Here is a 17,824-nt window from a genome sequence, read left to right as displayed (position 1 = left end):
CTATTGGATACTATAAATGAAGAGACTTGTTTTTCACGGGTGAGATTTAACTATCAACTGGCCTTATCATTAGGTTTACTTTAGCTTTGCTTAAATTAGTCTAGTGCAAAATTATCAGGCTTTCTTCCACATGTTGCTGGACAGTGTGATTTGAGGAAAGGGGAGTTGTTCCTGGTTATGTCCTTATTGACACTGGAAATAGATCCACATTGTGGCTATCTTGAGAAGGTACTTTCTGTGACACTGAAAGTGTGGAAATTGAGAAATATGCCTTCCTCTGACACACTAAAAGTCTTGGGTATTAGAAAAGAGAATTTTAGTTAGCCAGCCCAACGTGAAAATAAGTGTTCAAGTTCAGTGCTACACTCAAGGTACACAGTCTTAGTTGGTATGGGACATTTTGCTCACAAATGTCATATATGCACATGCTGGTGTACTTACGCACACATAAAATGTAGCCCTGCATATGTAATGGGGCAAAGAAAACTTCTCAACTTGAATTTTGTTGTGTTGCTACATTTTTTTTTCTTCACACAAAGTTGAATTTGTGAGTTCTATGTCAGTGTGAATTATAGGCTCAGATTGAAGATTCTCAAGTATATGGTAGGTCCTGTGAAAGAGTCAATAGAAGTAGATGTGTTATCTAGAGGGAGGACATCTTTGTTCAATGGGAAGCACTCTGTGCCAGATATAATTTACTTAATTTTGTAAATGTTAAAGGATACCATTAAATTGTATTTAACATCAAGAAAAAAAGCTAAGTTAGAAAAGGTTGATTGAGCAACCCAGGAAAATCTGTTTTCTGAGTTCCTCCCACAAAGAGGAAGGATGGAATCTTAGTGTCAGAAGTAGCCCAAACTTTAAAGGATTCCTGTCTCTTTATGTCATAACTTGCTCAGGGAACTCATCTATTGTGACTTAGGGAATCCAACCTCTTACAGACAGTAAGAAAGAAGTTCAAGTTTAGTGAATCCACAGATCCCATCAAAAAACTGTAGAAGTGACAAGAAGCAGTGACTCTCAGGGAAGGTCACAGTCCACTTAACTGTGGGAGACTGTGCTTTGATTTGCACTTGCTTTCATTCTGTTGCATGTGACACAGGAGACAAGAAAAGCAGTAAATAAGAACATCAGATGAAGATAGTAACATGTAACATTACGTCAGCATGCACTACAACGCAAAATAACATCTTTGAACCGGTCTTACCACATCAGGAACCTGCAAGTTCGAGTTCAGAGTGGAGAAGTAACAGAATTAGGGATGCAACGTCCAGCATTTTCCCCCAGCTACTACGCTAACGCAGCACAAACAAGATTTTGAGTCACATGATTACCTAATAAAACTACAGGCAGAAGTAAAGAGGGGTCATTGCATTGCATGTTGACTGGTGTGACAACAGTGCACTGTGAGTTTCAAAAGGCGAATTGAAAGAATATTGAAATATTTTAGGATAAGGATAGGACTAGATGTTAAAGGAAATAGATACACTTAATCTAATTTAAACATCATATAATTTAGTTGTGTAATATGTAATACCTCCTATTTTTAATAATAAATAAAATTTTGTACTTTATGTATAAGTTAATAAGCTAAAATAAAAAAGAAGTTATGGAATTTATACTGTCTTAAACAGAAAACATTTTGTATTAAGTAAAGCTTTTTATAATACAATTTATTATTCAACTAACATAGAGTTGTCATTAAACTTATTTCATTAACATGGCAGTGGTGAGCTTGCTTGGCTACTAATTAATATGATAAGTTGATAAAGGATCGAGTGGATAAACTGTTATACATTTTATCTTTTCTATATCATTCTGTTAATATTAAGTGATATAAATTCAATAGGTTTTAGACCTTTTTTGTGACAGGGTGACAAGTAGTCCAAGCTGGCCTTGCTTTTGTTATTAACTAAGGCAGACACAGTATTTCTGGTGGAAATTTAATTATTTTCTCCACTTTGCTTGATTTTCTCACATTAGTTCACATAATAAGCATAAACGAACACTTTGTATATTCCTTGTTCATTTTATCATCCACCACAGCCCCATGAGCTGTTGTGACATTAAGAAGAGAACTGGTGCTCAGAGAGCTACATTTGCCTGAGCAAATTCACAGCACAGACAAGCAGCCATTTTGGAAATCCGGGTTCATATTCAAGCAAGCTAGCTCTAGAGCTCTAGTTTTATCTTCACTGAGTCTACAATGGCATGAACTAAGATTTCTCCTTATTACTTCCAACATATTCACCACATTCTACAAGCATATGTTGTGAGGAGTCAGTGAGTAACATTTAAATGACAGTTGAACACTTCCCTTTCAAGCCCATCTAGTCAAAAGAGCACATCTGCTTTATTTCTATGCTGTGCTTCTTCCAGAGGCTTCCTTTTGGCTTTCCAGATTAAATGCAGTTTTGCCCAGCAGGGGAAAGGTCTGTGCTTGGGTTTTCATCCACTCCACTAGTGATCAAAGCCAAACTCATCTAAAAAAACAAACTAAAGAAACCCAGGCAAGTAGGTAGACAGTCTACCCAAAGATTCTGAAGAGAGGGAGTTTTTTGCACTGCCAAAGGCTGCCTAGCCCATCCTGTATGCTGACTGCACTCTAGTGTCTCATCAGAGATCGTGGGAAGCCACCCTGTGTTTGTTAAGGAAAAAATACGCATCAACAGAAGTATCCTATTCTTTGTATATTCTTGTGCAACCAGTTCAGAATATGCAACCTCGAGTCATTGTGGATCTCATCATGAATTCTGCTTATGACAGGAAATGCTTATATAGGCTATTTTTATCTGGTATAAGATATAGAAATCTCTATGAATCTAAAAGTTCCTACAGTCATGAAAATACAATATTAAAAGGTATTATCTGTGTTTCAAAATTTTCTATCACTAAGTAGACCATAATCAGTCTGTTCTCCTCCCTGGATGCCTGGTACTGATATTAAACATCTAAACCAGGCTTACCAGACCCCAAAATATGCAAATGTGAGAAATAATTCACCACTATACTACAAATTTCACAGCTCAAGAAACCCTGACGATTATTAATGAGGTGCCAGGCAATTAGTTTCTACAAAGTGCAGCAAGGCATCATGGATAATGTAAAACAGAAACTGCTGGCCACTGGCTCATGGAAGATCATTTCAGCTAGCTTCCATGGGCAGGAAGAACACATATTAAGCACCCTTTCTGAGAAGCACCTTAATGTCTTCTCATCATGGAAAGAATTCAGCTTTCTATAGATCTCTAAGAGAAAACACAAGACCACTCATGATGAAGAAAGTTTTTAGCAATAAGCGACCTTGTAAGTTATTTGACTTTTTAGACTCTGGGTATTATACCTATTATAACGTAGGTATAATGGCATTTTTATGGGATTGCAAGTAAAATCAGACAAGTTTAGACACAATGTTGCACCTACATTTTATCACATAGCTACTTACTAAATGTAGTAGAATAAAACATACATTATGAGAAAGTGTCACTTTTTGAGTTAACCAAAATTATTATTTTACTGGGAATTCTATAAGTCTGAGAAAACACATTTTTTAAGAATAATAAAAAGCACAAGCTAGACATTTACAACAACTGAATACCCAGCACTGTTCGTATACACTACATGTATGAACTCTTTTTCTTATTAAAATAATCCTGTACTGTAAACAGTTTTGTAACTGAAGTTTTTATTTCATGTGCATGTGTGACTGCCTCCATCTGTGTGTGGGTGCCACTTGCATGCATGTTACCTGTGGAGACCAGGGAGGCCTTCAGATCCCACACAACTGAAGTCCCAGACAATTGCGAGCCAGCTGGTCTGGACGCAGGGGCTGAGCCTGCCTCTTCGGCAAGAGCGGAAGGTGCACTTCATCATTGGGCCATCTCTCCAGCCCCATAAAATAGTAAATTTAATAACTTTGATTAATTTTAGTAATTTCTATGAAGTCACACACTTAGTAAAGTGATGTGCAGATGGTGTTCACTCAATCATTTGCCACCCATGTACGTTTTTAAGCCACCTTTTAAGCATTAATTAGTAAAGTGTATTAAATTAACTAATGAACATAAACTTAAAATATACATATTCATCTGGCTATTGTGGTTAATATCGATTGCCATCTTGGCAGAGTCTAGAATCATCTAGGGAAAAAAAGCCTCTGGCAGAATAAAAAGGCATATATTGATATACTTGATCTTAGCAAAAGTCTGAGACGCAGTAAGCTGGCATTTAATAGATGCAGGGAAGCATAGTTGAACTCCAAATATGCATTTTGAAAGACCATTATGATTAGATTTGAGATATAACCATAAAAATATAAGCTGTGCTTTATGGTCTTTCATTTCTACACACAAGAAAACTGAATGTTTTCAGCCAAATGGTAAGGATAGTCCCATAACCATCCTGAAGCTCCACTCTGTTCCTAGAATAGTCTAACAGTCATTTCGATGACTACACTGTCATCTGGTCAAGGATCATGGAATATGCATTGTACTTTCCAAGTATATCAATCATAGGGGTTACATGTAATTGTCTTTATTATTAATATTGATTTAAGTAATCTGCGTGAGTGCTACTTAAGTATTATTGTTAATATATTATGAGCATCTAGAGGAAGTATGAGACATCTGTCTCTCCAATTCTTGAGTTTCTCTGTGCAGAGGTAATTACTAAATGTCACTACACATATAAATAATTTCCATTAAAGCCCAAAATGATTATTCAAGCAACTGAAAAGTAACTTTCTCAAAACAGAAGCAATGAAGATAAGGCCATAGGTAGATGTGTTTGGCTATTACTAACTGGAATGAATTTACATGTAATGCTTATATTATTGACATCACAGAAAGCATATTTAGACAAAAAACTAATTTGTTTCAAAGTTCAAATAAGTCACATGTAACTGACAGTTAAAAAACACTAAATTTGTATCAAGCCTTATTTTTTCATTTTTAATTAATATTTTTATGAATTATAGTTTATTCACTTTGCATCCCAGCTGTGATCCCCTCCCTCATCGTCTCCTCCCAATCTTACCCTCCCTCCCTTTTCTCCCCCTATGCCCCTACCCCAGTCCACTGATAGGGGAGAACCCCCTCCCCTTCTATCTGATCCTAGCCTATCTCATCAGGTTTCATCAGGACTGGCTGCATTGTCTTCCTCTGTGGCCTGGCAAGGCTGCACCCCCCAGTGGAAAGTGATCAGAGAGCCTGCCACTGAGTTCATGCCAGAGACAACCACTTGGAGGGGACAGGAGCTCCAAAAGGAGACCAACAGAGCCAAAAATACTGGGGCCTGTGGGCCCTGAAGAGACTGACACCCCAACCAAGAACCATACATGGAGAAGCCCTAAAACCCCTAATCAGATATAGACCATAGACTCATTCTCCAAGTGGGTTCCCTAATAAGGGGAGAGGGGTTGTCTCTGCTAAGCCTTAAATTTTAATAAATGCTTTACTTTGTCACTTTAAGAAAATTTAAACTCAATAACCAACATATACATATTGATGCTTTTTAGTCACAACTCCTAAAAAAAAAAAAAAAGGACATGATAGGTTAAGACAAGTTGGGTGGACTAGACCTCTATTCAGAGAACTCTGGAGGGAGGGGAGGAAGAAGGGAGGAAAGAAGAGAGGGAGGGAAGGAGTAATGGATACACAGGGAAGAAGAGAGGGTAGAAATTAAATATAGGATAGAGAATCAACGTAAACTTACGAAAATGTAGTTGTGTCTTATAAATGAAACTCATAAAGAAATTAATTTACATTGTTTTTATTCTTTGTTTTCCATTTCAAAATAATTTATGCAGCCTCCCTTGCATTCTCCTTGTTTTTTTTTTTTTTTATCTTTTTTGGGGTCTGTGCATCATAGTATGCTAATCCTATATTAAACGGCTAAAATCCCCTTATAAGTGAGTACATATCATGCACTTCTTTCTGGTTTGGGGTTACCTCTCTCAGGATGATCTTGTTCCATCCATTTGCCTGAAATTTTCATAATTTCTTTGTTCTTAAAAGCTAAGTAGTATTCCATTTGTGTAAATGTGCTGCAGTTCCTTTATCCATTCTTCAGCTGAGGGACAGCTAGATTGTTTCCAGCTACTAGCTGTTACAAATAAAGCAGCTATAAACATAGTTGAACAAGTGTCCTTGTTGTGTGTTGGAGTGTCTTTTGGATATATGCTTAGGAGCAGTATAGCTGGATCTTGAGGGAGAGCTATTCCTAATTGTCTGAAAAAGTGCCAGATTGATTTCCCAAGTGGTTGTACAAGTTTACGCTCCCACCAGCAGTGGAGACGTGTTCCCCTTTCTCCACACCTTCGCCAGCATGTGCTGTCACTTGTGATTTTGATTCCAGCCACTCTGATGGATGTGAGATAGAATCTCAGAGTTGTCTCTATTTGCATTTTCCTGATGACTAAGAAAATTAAGAATTTCTTTAAGTGCTTCTCAACCAGTCACCACTGAAAGTTAGTAAGAAAAAATATAACATTACAGAAATTTTTTCAGAGCCAATATTAAATGATTGAGCTCTTTTGACTTCATAGCATGCTCCCTCACCTCTTGAGGAGTAGACAAACATGCTGTCTGTGCATTAGAAGAATGGAACACTCATCCTTGGCTCCTGCCCACTTCTACTATCTTCAATAGGGAAAGCAGGGTAACCTGTCTCTGTGTGGTAGATACTTGTTATGTAAAGAACAACTTTACAATAGGCTTTCTGAGCCTTTTAGACACTTGAGTTATTTGTAATATTCTTGTAAACAAATTGTCATCGTGTTTACCTAAGCTTTGCTCAACTACTCTAATACTATCATGCTTCTGCCAGATACTGATCTCCAAAGATACTATTATAAACACAGTATCTAGGACTAAGTTTAATATTTCCCCGTTTTACAATGAGAGGGACTCACCTTTCTCATTTCCATATTTATTTTTCCATAGGCATTTTAATTAACTATGACATCAGGAATTTTTAAGATCCCAATACAAGATAGTCCTTGTAAGTTTAAGAAAATAGATGTAAAGATAAATACCAAGAAAATAACTAATTAAAAGAAAAATATGTTGGCTTATTGCAACTTAAATATTTTGCATATTAAGACCCTTCTGTCCCTCATGATTCCCCTAAGCGCAGAGAATAAGTCACAGATAAGGCCTCCGATCTAAACAAGTCATTTGTGTTACTCCCTACACGGCTCTGGGAACATCGGAGGAGACAAAGAAAACATAGAAGATAGCAAGGAAGGCAACAATATCCTATGCTCTAGACAGAGATTCTGCCAGTAGAATCCAGACCCCAGAGAACCTGCAATTGCTTTTACTTTCAATTGCTGCCTCATAGAAGAGAGATCTTCTCAACAGTCACTCATGTATGGAGCTAAGAGTTTGTGTGACCCTAAGTCTTACTGTGGAACATCTCGCCCTTGGAGATTATTATCATTTGTTTATCTACTGGTATGCTCACCAGACTTAAATGTATAGTTCCAATTCTAAGGCCACCTAGATGGTCATGGTGAAACATGGAGGGGCATGAACAAATCAGAAGACATGCATTCAGGTAAGAGACTGGTATAGAGGTGGAGAGGGACAGAGGAGCAAAGGAAGAGAAGTTGAGAGCAATCAGAATTGTGTATGTGTGTAAAATTGTGAAAGAACAAATTAAAAAGAGGATTTTCTCATTTAATAGAAAATACACAAAGTGTAACCTCATGTCTTAGCGGCATGTGTCAGAACTAATCGATCTTATTTATTTATTTATATTTACTTATTTTGAGATATAAGGGTACTTTGTAGCCCAGGCTGTCTCCATGACCTCTGTTCTATATTTTCCAACTGTTGCAGATACAAATTGCCAAGGTGGGTTGGAAGTAGAGGAAATACTTATTTTAAAATGCCAAATGGATCTCACTGTGGGATAATTTCACAAGTACTGATGCTTTCTGTTTAATTTTGCTAGCATAAATATCATCAGGAATCATGACATGTATAGAATGCTTAAAAAACATAATGAAGTTGCTTTGTAAAATCCGTGCAGGGTTGGTGGGACGTAACAGAACACATACTTAATATGATGAAAAGTAACACGGAAAAACAGTAAAATCATGGCGGAGGGAAGTGTTTCAAAAGTGCCCCAGTGATTTGTGTCTAGGAGGCAACATGGGCAGTTTTCACAGGGGTGCTTATTACTCTGAGCCAAAAGGCAGCAGCATGATTGTTTCCATCTTAACTTCGGTGGGTAAGGGTTGTGTTGTGCAGGGCAAATGCCTCAGGTTATCTGTTCTTCATTGTCGTTTTCACATCTGTATATTGAGGAAAATCAAATGACTTTCACAGGTTATTATGCAGGAAAATAACTTTCTAGATGCTTTTGTCATGAGATTCAGTAACAGAGTTGTCTTCCCACTACATTCTTTCGCCTTGTCCTTTCATTCCTTCTTTGCTGTGGCTGGCCTTTCTAATTAGCACCAGGTTTAATCATACTTCATAAGTTTAGCAATTGACTTCTAATTGTAAATTCAATAAAATAATTTCCAAATTTTAATTTCCAAAAAAAAAAGAAAGAAAAAGAAATTAGGATTGGCTAAAGTGAATAATAATGATGACGATGATGATGATGATGCAGCAGATTCTTTACATGCTGTGTGGTAGATTAATTACTGAAGGAAGGACACCTCTCAGTATCCAAGGGAATCTTTGAGGACCTATATTCTCTCTAGTACACAGTGTCTTTGGATGAATCTCAAAGAAAGACGACTGAACAGAATTGGCACCCTGTTTTTAACCTAAGCAGGCCAATAATAGTTTTGTGTAAATGTACATCTAGTCTATGTACTTTATATTCTTCAAAATAATATCTTTATTTTGAGCACATTGCTTTCTCAGAACAGATCAAAAACATAACATTCAATTAAGATAGATTATTTATTTGTATGTGTGCATATTAATTTAATTCTTCCCCAGCAAAACATAGCATGTTCTTAAGTAAGAAGAAGCTCAGTTGGGTTAGGTTTCCATGCTCCTCTTCCTGGGCACACTCAGAATATGAATTTGGCTTGGAAGAAAATTCTACAGCAAATGTTTCATAATGACAGTACTAACAAGCTGTAAGGACATATGAGATCATCTTACACAGAAAGAAGATGAGACCTTCAAAGGTTAAGTGACTGGCTCCCGGTCACATAGATGGTACCAAGGCTCACGTGTTCCTGACCCCTGCCACGGTTTTGTGTGACAGTCTTCTAAAAGGAAGGCTACTGGAAAGCATTTTGTTGTAATCTTTTTCCTTCTCAGAGTTTCAGAGCTGACACTCTTTTGCACATTGCATTAGATGCAAGCCCAGAAACTCTGCCAGGAGCAAAACAACACTCCTTAAACACTATGTGACTCTCAGAGCTGCATAAAATAAAAAAGGTTGAAGCTAATGGTTGCCAGCTTGGAGAGAGTCCCTCCTGCTTGGAGCCAAATGTATGAGAAGAACAGATGAGACTGTGGGAGTGGAGTTGGCAAAGAGAAAGGGAAATGAGTCTATTCTTTTTGAAAATGAGAGTCGAATAAATATCTGGATAGTTTAGGTGTTATTAATTTAGTGATATTTTCTTAACTTGGAAAGTGAAATATTTCTATCTTCAGAATGGGTAGTTTCAGCTCACATTGTTTTCCTATTTATCACTGAATGGTTAGTCTTATTTGGAAAGAGAATTTGCTTTAAATAACCTCCGCATATAGAATTATTTGTTTCACTTTGAACAAGATCATTATTTTTGTACTGAATTTTTTATATTTTAGCAGTGACTCATGTTAAGACAAAGCAAAGCAAATATACCACAAGAGAGAAAAAATTATTGAAATTATTGGTTCTTAGAGATAAAATTGTCTGACATACAGAGTAGAGGCTTAGTAGGCAAGAAGTCTATCATTTCATTCCACACTAATTTTTTTTTTTGAGGTCTCTTATCATGGTTGACATCCTACATCCCATAGTCAATGTGAAGATGCTTCTTAGCAAAACTGCTCTAGAATTGGAATTTCCTGGTACCCATAACAGATATTTTATAGAGCCACACTCAAAAAAACCGAGATTGTGACGATACCTTCATGAAATCCCCATCCATACCTCAATCCTGCCTACCAGAATAACTGTGGCCTTCAGAGCACTAATGTCTTACTCATTTGCACCATTCCTGCATCATCGAATTTCACAGTATCTTTAGTTAGTTTTTGCTTGCATTTGAAAATTACATGGGGCACAACAATTTTTTTCAGACAGTACAAGGTTTGGGTATTAGAACTTTTATAATGTTGGGTTTTGTTATTTGCCAAACAACAAATGTAAATAATATGCTTCACCCTGGTAGGTGCATGGAAGTGTTATTAGTTATGTGTTTAAATGACTCTACCACCTGTCCCAAATGCGTGTGCACCCCCTCACCCACACTTTTCATTAAAATGTTACTTCAACAACATCAAGAACAAACTATCAGAATTTTTGATCTAAAATTTTTTATTTATACTTATTTACTTAAAGGCATTATTTTATTGATTGGAAATCAAATCTAGTTAAGCCAATAATTTTTCAGAGCTATGTGACATGTCTGAAATTACTGAAAATATAATACTGTAAAGCCTTGAATTAGAACTTTGCATAAAGGATTTTAATCAGTTTGCTCCCATTTAACACATTGTTGCTTCTTAAAATTTAAACTCATTGTCACTGGAAAGATCATGCAGTAGAAAGATAGTGATTAAAAGTCCCCATTACTGTAAGATTGAATGCAATCAAATTCCAATGTGGAGAATTACTTGGATGCATTAACTGAAATTTTTACAGTGAAAAATTTGTGTAGTAGTAAAAGATGAAATCACACACAGTATCTTTTTTTTAATTAGCTATGAGAACAATCAAGTTGAAATGGTCATGTTGGGGGATTGCATTCAATTTCCAAATGCCAAATACGAAGTGCAAAGTCCGTGTGTGTGTGTGTGTGTGTGTGTGTGTGTGTGTGTGCGCGTGTGCACGCGCACGCCATGGGTACTTCTGATTCTGATACAAATTAAATATCTGCAGCAATTCTGAAATTTTCTATGCCTACTATCAACTATTTTTTTTACCATTGAGAGAATAGCAAAAGTTATCAATTATTAAAAGAGTAAAAAATTGTCAAACAGGCTTTGCATCTTTTTACTTACTACATACCTATAAAAACAGCACCAAGATGATTTTCATTGCCATCAACCTTCATCTAATGGCAAAGATGTAAAAGCTACAGTTGTGTTTTCATATGTTTCTAAAACTAATTCCATTGAGTGACAATTGTCATACAGGCAGGAGCGCAGTTCTCATACATAAGTCTTTCTGTGACTTCTACATCTTCCTAGCTCTTATTTTGGAAATACTCAACAACGTTTTCCAGCAAAATTTGGAATCCCTGAAACAGCATTATGTCATCAATTTCTTGGGTTAGAATTCTCCTCTATTCTTTACCTTTGGGCTGTCTACTTTTATCTCCATTAACCTTTTGGCTCAACTATAAACATTTATTGAAGGCTACCTCCTTTGTCGTTCCAGTAACTCCAAAGGTTAGTGAGCAGTGGATGCCAGTCTGACCTCTTTTATCCACATTAGATGATTCTAATTATTTCTAAGAAGTGACACGTAGGACCCATTTTGTCCTTGTCAAGTTTGTCTAGTTGTGGGCGGTCTAAATGTGAAACGCTGGGTTCAAACTCAGATTTTTTTTTTAACTTAAATTTTGAGCCACAAAAAGTATACAGTTTTTAAGAAGATTCCTTTTAAGCCTTGAGTTATTGCTGAAAGAGCTACAGATAAAACATAAACTTTAACTGACAAAGCTCTATCTCAGTAGGTATTTCAAAATAAAAACTAAGATAAAGGAAATAAAATTAGGATAATTAAGGTTCTCTAAGTTCAAAAGCATCACAATCTTTTACATTAGAAAATTACTTTTTTCTCATCCTGCATGATCATCATTTGTCATGGTTCCTCTCATGTGTGCCTATTTGAAACTTGGGCTAAGGCAAGACATGGTGGTAAATGCCATTGTTTCTACAGGCTCTGTTCTGTTGGGAAATAACATCAGCCCTCTATCTCCTCCTCCTCTCTTCTCTTGCCAGTCTTTTTTTCTTTCTGCTCCTCAACTTCTTTCTCTTCTCTTTGTTGTTTTCTTTTTTGTTTGTTTGTTTTGATTTTTTGATACAAGATCTCATGGTGTAAACCAGGCTCTCCTCCATCTCCCAGTCATTCTGCCTCCTCTCAAGAGATGAAGTTCTAAATTTCTGCCACCACACCCACTTTCTAGTCACTTTCTGTAGTCAATTAAAGTCATACACTGATCTAACTTTTTGGGTTATTTTTCTTCACTATTTATTATTATTATTATTACAATTTCTTCCTTTTGTATCCCACTGTAGCCCCTCCCCGCAGTCCCTCCTCCTTTCTCCTTTTCACCCTATGCCCCTCCCCTAGTCCTCCTCCTTAGTCCATCAGGTCTCATCAAGATTGGCTGCAATGATTTCCTGGTGACTAGACATTTCACAGCTATAGTGTTTTAGGGTTGTAAAACAATGGCTCCTGAATCTTGTAAACTGAGGACTGAGCAACCACATTCTTTTGCTGGTGGCCTAGGTCACTTCCCCATCTTTAAAAGCAGGGAGAATCCTTTTTGTGTGGAGTCTGTTTGCTTGTTTGCTTGATTGCTTGTGACAATGTCTCACTCTAGCCAATGCCAGCCTGGAACACACTATGTGATCCAGAATGTCTGTAGCCTCACAGCAATTCCCTTACCTCAGCCTGTGTGTGCTGAGATTGCAAGTGTGAACCACCATGCCCAGCATCTCAGCCTCTCTTCCTTTCACACTTCTGCCTTCCTTTCCTATGTTTAAGGACTCCTGTGGTTTGAATGGGTCGGTCTCATCATTAAGGACAATCTACCTTTTCATGATCCTCAATATGTAACCACATCTTTTGCTTAAGAAGGTAATGTATTAACAGGTTCTGATGCTTTTGAGCATAGCTGTCTTCAGGACTATTTCCCTATCTGTCATGCCTTTTAGAAACACTAACTCTTTTTCCAGCATGCTGGTCAGTTTGTATTCCCTATGTGTTAATGAATATTTGCCTTAAATCTTGCATGTAAGCTAGAGAATTAAACTCAATAAAGTTTAAGGTTTCTAAAAGTCTAGAATTTCTATGAATCCTCATATTGGAAAAAGATGTGATGAAATGAACCTAATGATCAATGGGAAAGTTATTATTATTTTCTATTCATGGATTTTTCTGGAGTGTACATTTCATATAATCCTGCCTAACTCCTTCCTTCTCACACTTGGTAATCTTCTTTGAAGGAGTCAATCTCTACAAAAGTTGACTTCTTCAGAAAGAAATTGACTCACCTCCACAAAACTGTAATAACTGGTCCCTTGAGAATTTTTATCTACTTATTATTTATGTTACAGCCTGGGTATAGCTTTCAGCTAGACCATCTTATACTCTTTCTTCTGCCTTGCTGATATGGGGTAGTAGAAATTGTTTCCCTTTCAACTCAGTTTTTAAATCAATTTCTACCCCTGCTGAAATGTGATGTATGTTTACCAAAGTCTTAAGAGATACAATGTGTTAACTTACCATTCACATATAATAGTAATCAAGTATTTTTATTTGCACCACAACAACGTCTCCTCTTAAGTCTTAACTTGTTTAGGGACAGAATGGTGGGGAGAGGTGTAGTTATCTAATGCTGGAGTAGTGAAAAGAGAAAGATCATCCTTCACGTGAAGTATGTAACAGTACGTAAAGGTGTGGCTATCTACTGTCGGAGTAGTAAAAAGAGAAAGATCATCATTCAGGTGAAGTATGTAATAGTCCACACGCAGCAGGTATTAATTAGATGTGAACAACTAAGTTTGTTGCATTAGCAGGAGCAGCTAGATTGAGCCTAACATCCCTGACTCCTCAGAAACCTTCAGTCCTAGAAAACTCTGGACATTTATTTTTGCTTACTGTGAGCATGTTGGAAAAGAAAAGAATAACACTGCTTTCTACCAGGTGTTTGACTTACATGAAATTACTTAATCATTCAGGGTTGATTTCCTCATCTGTAAGTATGAAAGAGTTTGTGTCTAACACACTGTCTATATAAATAACACCCTTCACGTTCTGTCTGTGAAACTATCTCTATTGGTTAGGTCTTCTTAGCCTGGCAGTGATTCTCAACCTGTAGGTCATGACCATTTAGGGGTTGAATGACCTTTTCACAGAGGTCACTTATATATCCTGCACATCAGATATTTGCACTATGGTTCATAACTGTATCAAAATTAGTTACTAAGTAGCAATGAAAATAATTTCATGGTTGAGGGTCACTACAACATGAGAAACTGTATGAAAGGGTTCTAGCCTTAGGAAGATTGAGAACCATTGGCCTAGAGAATTAACCACAAAAGGTTTTGCTGGATGTGTAAAGACACTTGCAGCACTGTTTCAAGTCCTTTCTCCTAGATATACCCCTTGAAGACTTTTTATTTTTAAGGAAGAAGATTTTTGAGGATGATTGTGATGATGAAAGTGAACCTTTTCTTTTAGTGATTTGTTGATTTGATGAAAGTTTTCTTTACATCTGTCTATCTATCTATCTATCTATCTATCTATCTATCTATCTATCTATCTAAGCACTTTATATCCTGATCCCAGCCCATTCCCTCCTCTTCTCTCAGTACCACCCTCATGCCCCCCTAACCCTATTCAACCCTCTCCCTGTTCTCAGAGAAGCAGGGGCACTGAGGAGGACGTATCAAGCTACCCTGGCCTCTCAAGTATCAGTAGGACTCAGCATGTCTTCTCCTCCTGAGGCCTGACAAGACAGTCCAGCTAAGGGAAAGAAATCCAAAGGCAGGCAACAGAGTCAGAGATAGCTCCTACTCCCTTTGTTAGGGGACCCACATGTTGACCCTCTGCACATCTGCCACATGTGAAGGGATTCTGGGTCCAGTCCCTGCAGCTCTTTATTTGGTGGTTCTGTCTCTGTGAGCTCCCACGGGGCCCATATTGCTTTATTCTGTAGGGCTTCTCATGCTGGTCTTGATCCCTGCAGTTCCCTTTATCTTTCCTCCCACTCTTCCACAGAACTCTCCGAGTCCAACCTGTTGTTTGGCTGTAGATTTCTACATGTGTTTCCATCAGCTGCTAGATGAAACTTCTCGGAAGACAGTTCTGCTGAGCTCCTGTTTGCAAGCACAGCACCGTATCTAATGGTGACAGGATGGTTCTCTACCATAGGGCGGGTCCTAAGTTCAGCCAGTCATTGGTTTGCCATTTCCCCAACCTCTGCTCTATCTTTCATTGCACACTTCTTGTAGGCAAGGAAAATTTGGGTCAAAAGTTTTATAGGTGTGTTGGTGTTCCCCCTCCTGCTAGAAGCCCTACCTGGCTACAGGAAGTCTGGAGTTCAGGCTCCTTAGCCCTAGCTGAAACTAGGGGCCTGAACTAGGAGCCTCCCCTTTCCCAGAGATGCCCCATTCTGTTCTCTCTCAGTTCTCCCCTGAGAAGAACAGGCAGGACATGAGAGTGCAGGGATTTAATCGCAGACTTGGGAGGCAGAGGCAGTCTTGGTCTATAGAGCAAGTTCCAGAACAGATAGGACTACACAGGGAAATACTACCTTAAAGAGAAAGGGGGCGGGGGAGAAAGCTTTGAAGACTTTTTTAAGAATGTAAACAGAACTTAGTGTTGCCCAGAAACTGTTTTCTTATATATTGTTCAGCATTTGTTCACATGGTCCCAGTAAATGCACATCTTTCCTGTATGCTATCTCTCTAGTATCTCCTGAGACTGTACAGACAGACATTTTCCCCTTGCCTTTGAATGACTCCCAGTTTTCAGGAGTACAGCTGAATGCTATGATCTTTTTCACACTTTATTTAGCATCTAACATCTTCACCTCAATCTTCAATAAATAAAAAAAAAAAGATTCACATTTTTATTACTAAGAGCAGGACTGGATCTCTCTCTTGTACTCTCCATCTTTCTGTCTCTCTCTCTCTCTCTGTCTCTCTCTCTCTCTCTCTCTCTCTCTCTCTCTGTGTGTGTAATGAGTGGAAAATCAGGGTATAGACTAGTTGACTTTTTTACCTTACAATAAGATTTCCTGAAGACTTTGTATAATGGAAAGGCTTCTGGCTTAGTGTTCAAGAAGGACATTTAGGCAGACTGTCCTTTGAGTCAGAGAATTATTAGGAGGGTGATTAATTCCATAAAGAAAAGGGCCACATCATGGTACGAGTTTTAAGGAGAGGTTTTTATGGCTGAGTACATGTTGCCACACATTCTAAACTACCCAAACCATTACATACTACTGACATAGCTAACATGTCAGATTTGTTTTTTAAACTTACCCTTTGTGGTTGATTTTTTTTTAATTATTAGCACACTGTATGGTAGTCATTGCCTTGCCTAATATGATGGTTATTTTAACAGTTGAGCCAGCACCTATCTTACGGACAGTTTTTACATCCCTTTGCTGTTAAAATAGATTGGTATGTAGTGCACAGTTCTTGTTGTTGTGGGGTGGGTGAAATGGTTTTGCAGACTCCTGTGAGGTCTGAAGCTGCCAGGGTACGCAGAAATCCTCAAGCGAATACTTGTGAATGTCAATTTGGGAAATTCACGATAGCGCAGAACATGTGAGGAAGTCCCAGGATGAATTGAGATTTCTTTGGCAGAATCATATCTAGGTGAAAATTCAGTTCAGAAATTACCTTGAGACCCTTGCATTGTCCTCGGTGTTGTGGTTTCCTGATGTTTGATACACAGAACAGGGGCTGTCGGATGATAAGTATGAATGCCAGTTGACTGCGACTCAGGAAGCACTGTCTCACTGAGACTTCCTGATCTCCTTCCCAGTGTGTCTCTTGTCCTATAAATTTATCAAATATCCTTTCAATGTACAGAATTCGGGTGCCACCCTCTGCAGTGCCGGATCGTAAGAGAATTAGATTTGCCCACCGTTGGCGTAGCCTGCTAGAACGATGGCACTGGCGTCCCTGCCTGCACGTTTCTCTGGAGCAAAGGGTAGCTTGTGGTTCAGTCTCTCTGCATTTGAATTATCAGGGTTGCTCTCTTACAGTCACCGGGAGACAAGGTGTGGCGAGGATTTGGCACCATTGTTACTGCAGTATAGTCTGACCACATATCCACACTTCAGCAAAGGCAGTTGGGTGGGTTTCATTATTCATTCTGAATAAGCACAGACTCTACTAGAAATGTTGCTCAGGATCGAGCTTTGAAATGGATCCTGAGTCTTTAAATTCTTTCCTGTCTGTTTCAGGAAATCCTGAGATCCTGTTGATAGTGAAGTACAATGTGTCTAAAGTTCACTTCCAAACACTCAGCTCTCTGCAGTGCAAGTCATCTGCATTCTCTTTACAATTCAGAGCCACCAGAGATCGGCCTAATCTAGGAGATCTGATCCAGTATCATTTAGGGGGGAAAGCCTAGATAAAAATTCCACTAGTGAAAGTAGTAAAAGCCTTACAGCTTCTGTCATCTTAAAAGATACCAGGGGGCAGGGGATAAGGCATTGGATTGTGGTTTGGGAGCTTTAGTTGTTTGTAAAAAATGAAATTATTAGTACATTTTTTATTATTCAAGTTTTTAAGCAACAGGAGCAAATGGCATCTGTTTGTTATCACTCCGCAGAAGACGAAGGCTCAGGTGCCCATGGTGCTGACTGCTGGTCCCAAGTGGCTTCTGGATGTGACTTGGCAAGGAGTGGAGGACAGCAAGAGCAACTGCATTGTGTACAGCAAAGGTA

General features: G+C 38.1%; 1 protein-coding gene across 2 annotated transcripts in view; it reads left to right on the top strand.

The window, feature by feature from the left end:
- Positions 1-17,824, top strand: part of Zfpm2 (zinc finger protein, FOG family member 2) — a 453,160-nt gene that overhangs the window by 288,167 nt on the left and 147,169 nt on the right. For both annotated transcript variants that reach the window (XM_060389514.1, XM_060389513.1), the window contains one exon: positions 17,710-17,821. In XM_060389514.1, the coding sequence (XP_060245497.1) occupies positions 17,710-17,821 (112 nt within the window). The remainder of the gene's footprint in view (positions 1-17,709; positions 17,822-17,824) is intronic.

The sequence above is a fragment of the Meriones unguiculatus genome, chromosome 8, assembly GCF_030254825.1.
Source record: "Meriones unguiculatus strain TT.TT164.6M chromosome 8, Bangor_MerUng_6.1, whole genome shotgun sequence".
In the NCBI taxonomy this organism is placed as follows: domain Eukaryota; kingdom Metazoa; phylum Chordata; class Mammalia; order Rodentia; family Muridae; genus Meriones; species Meriones unguiculatus.
The sequence above is the reverse complement of the archived record's forward strand: the minus strand, read 5'-3'. Positions and strand labels throughout refer to the sequence as shown.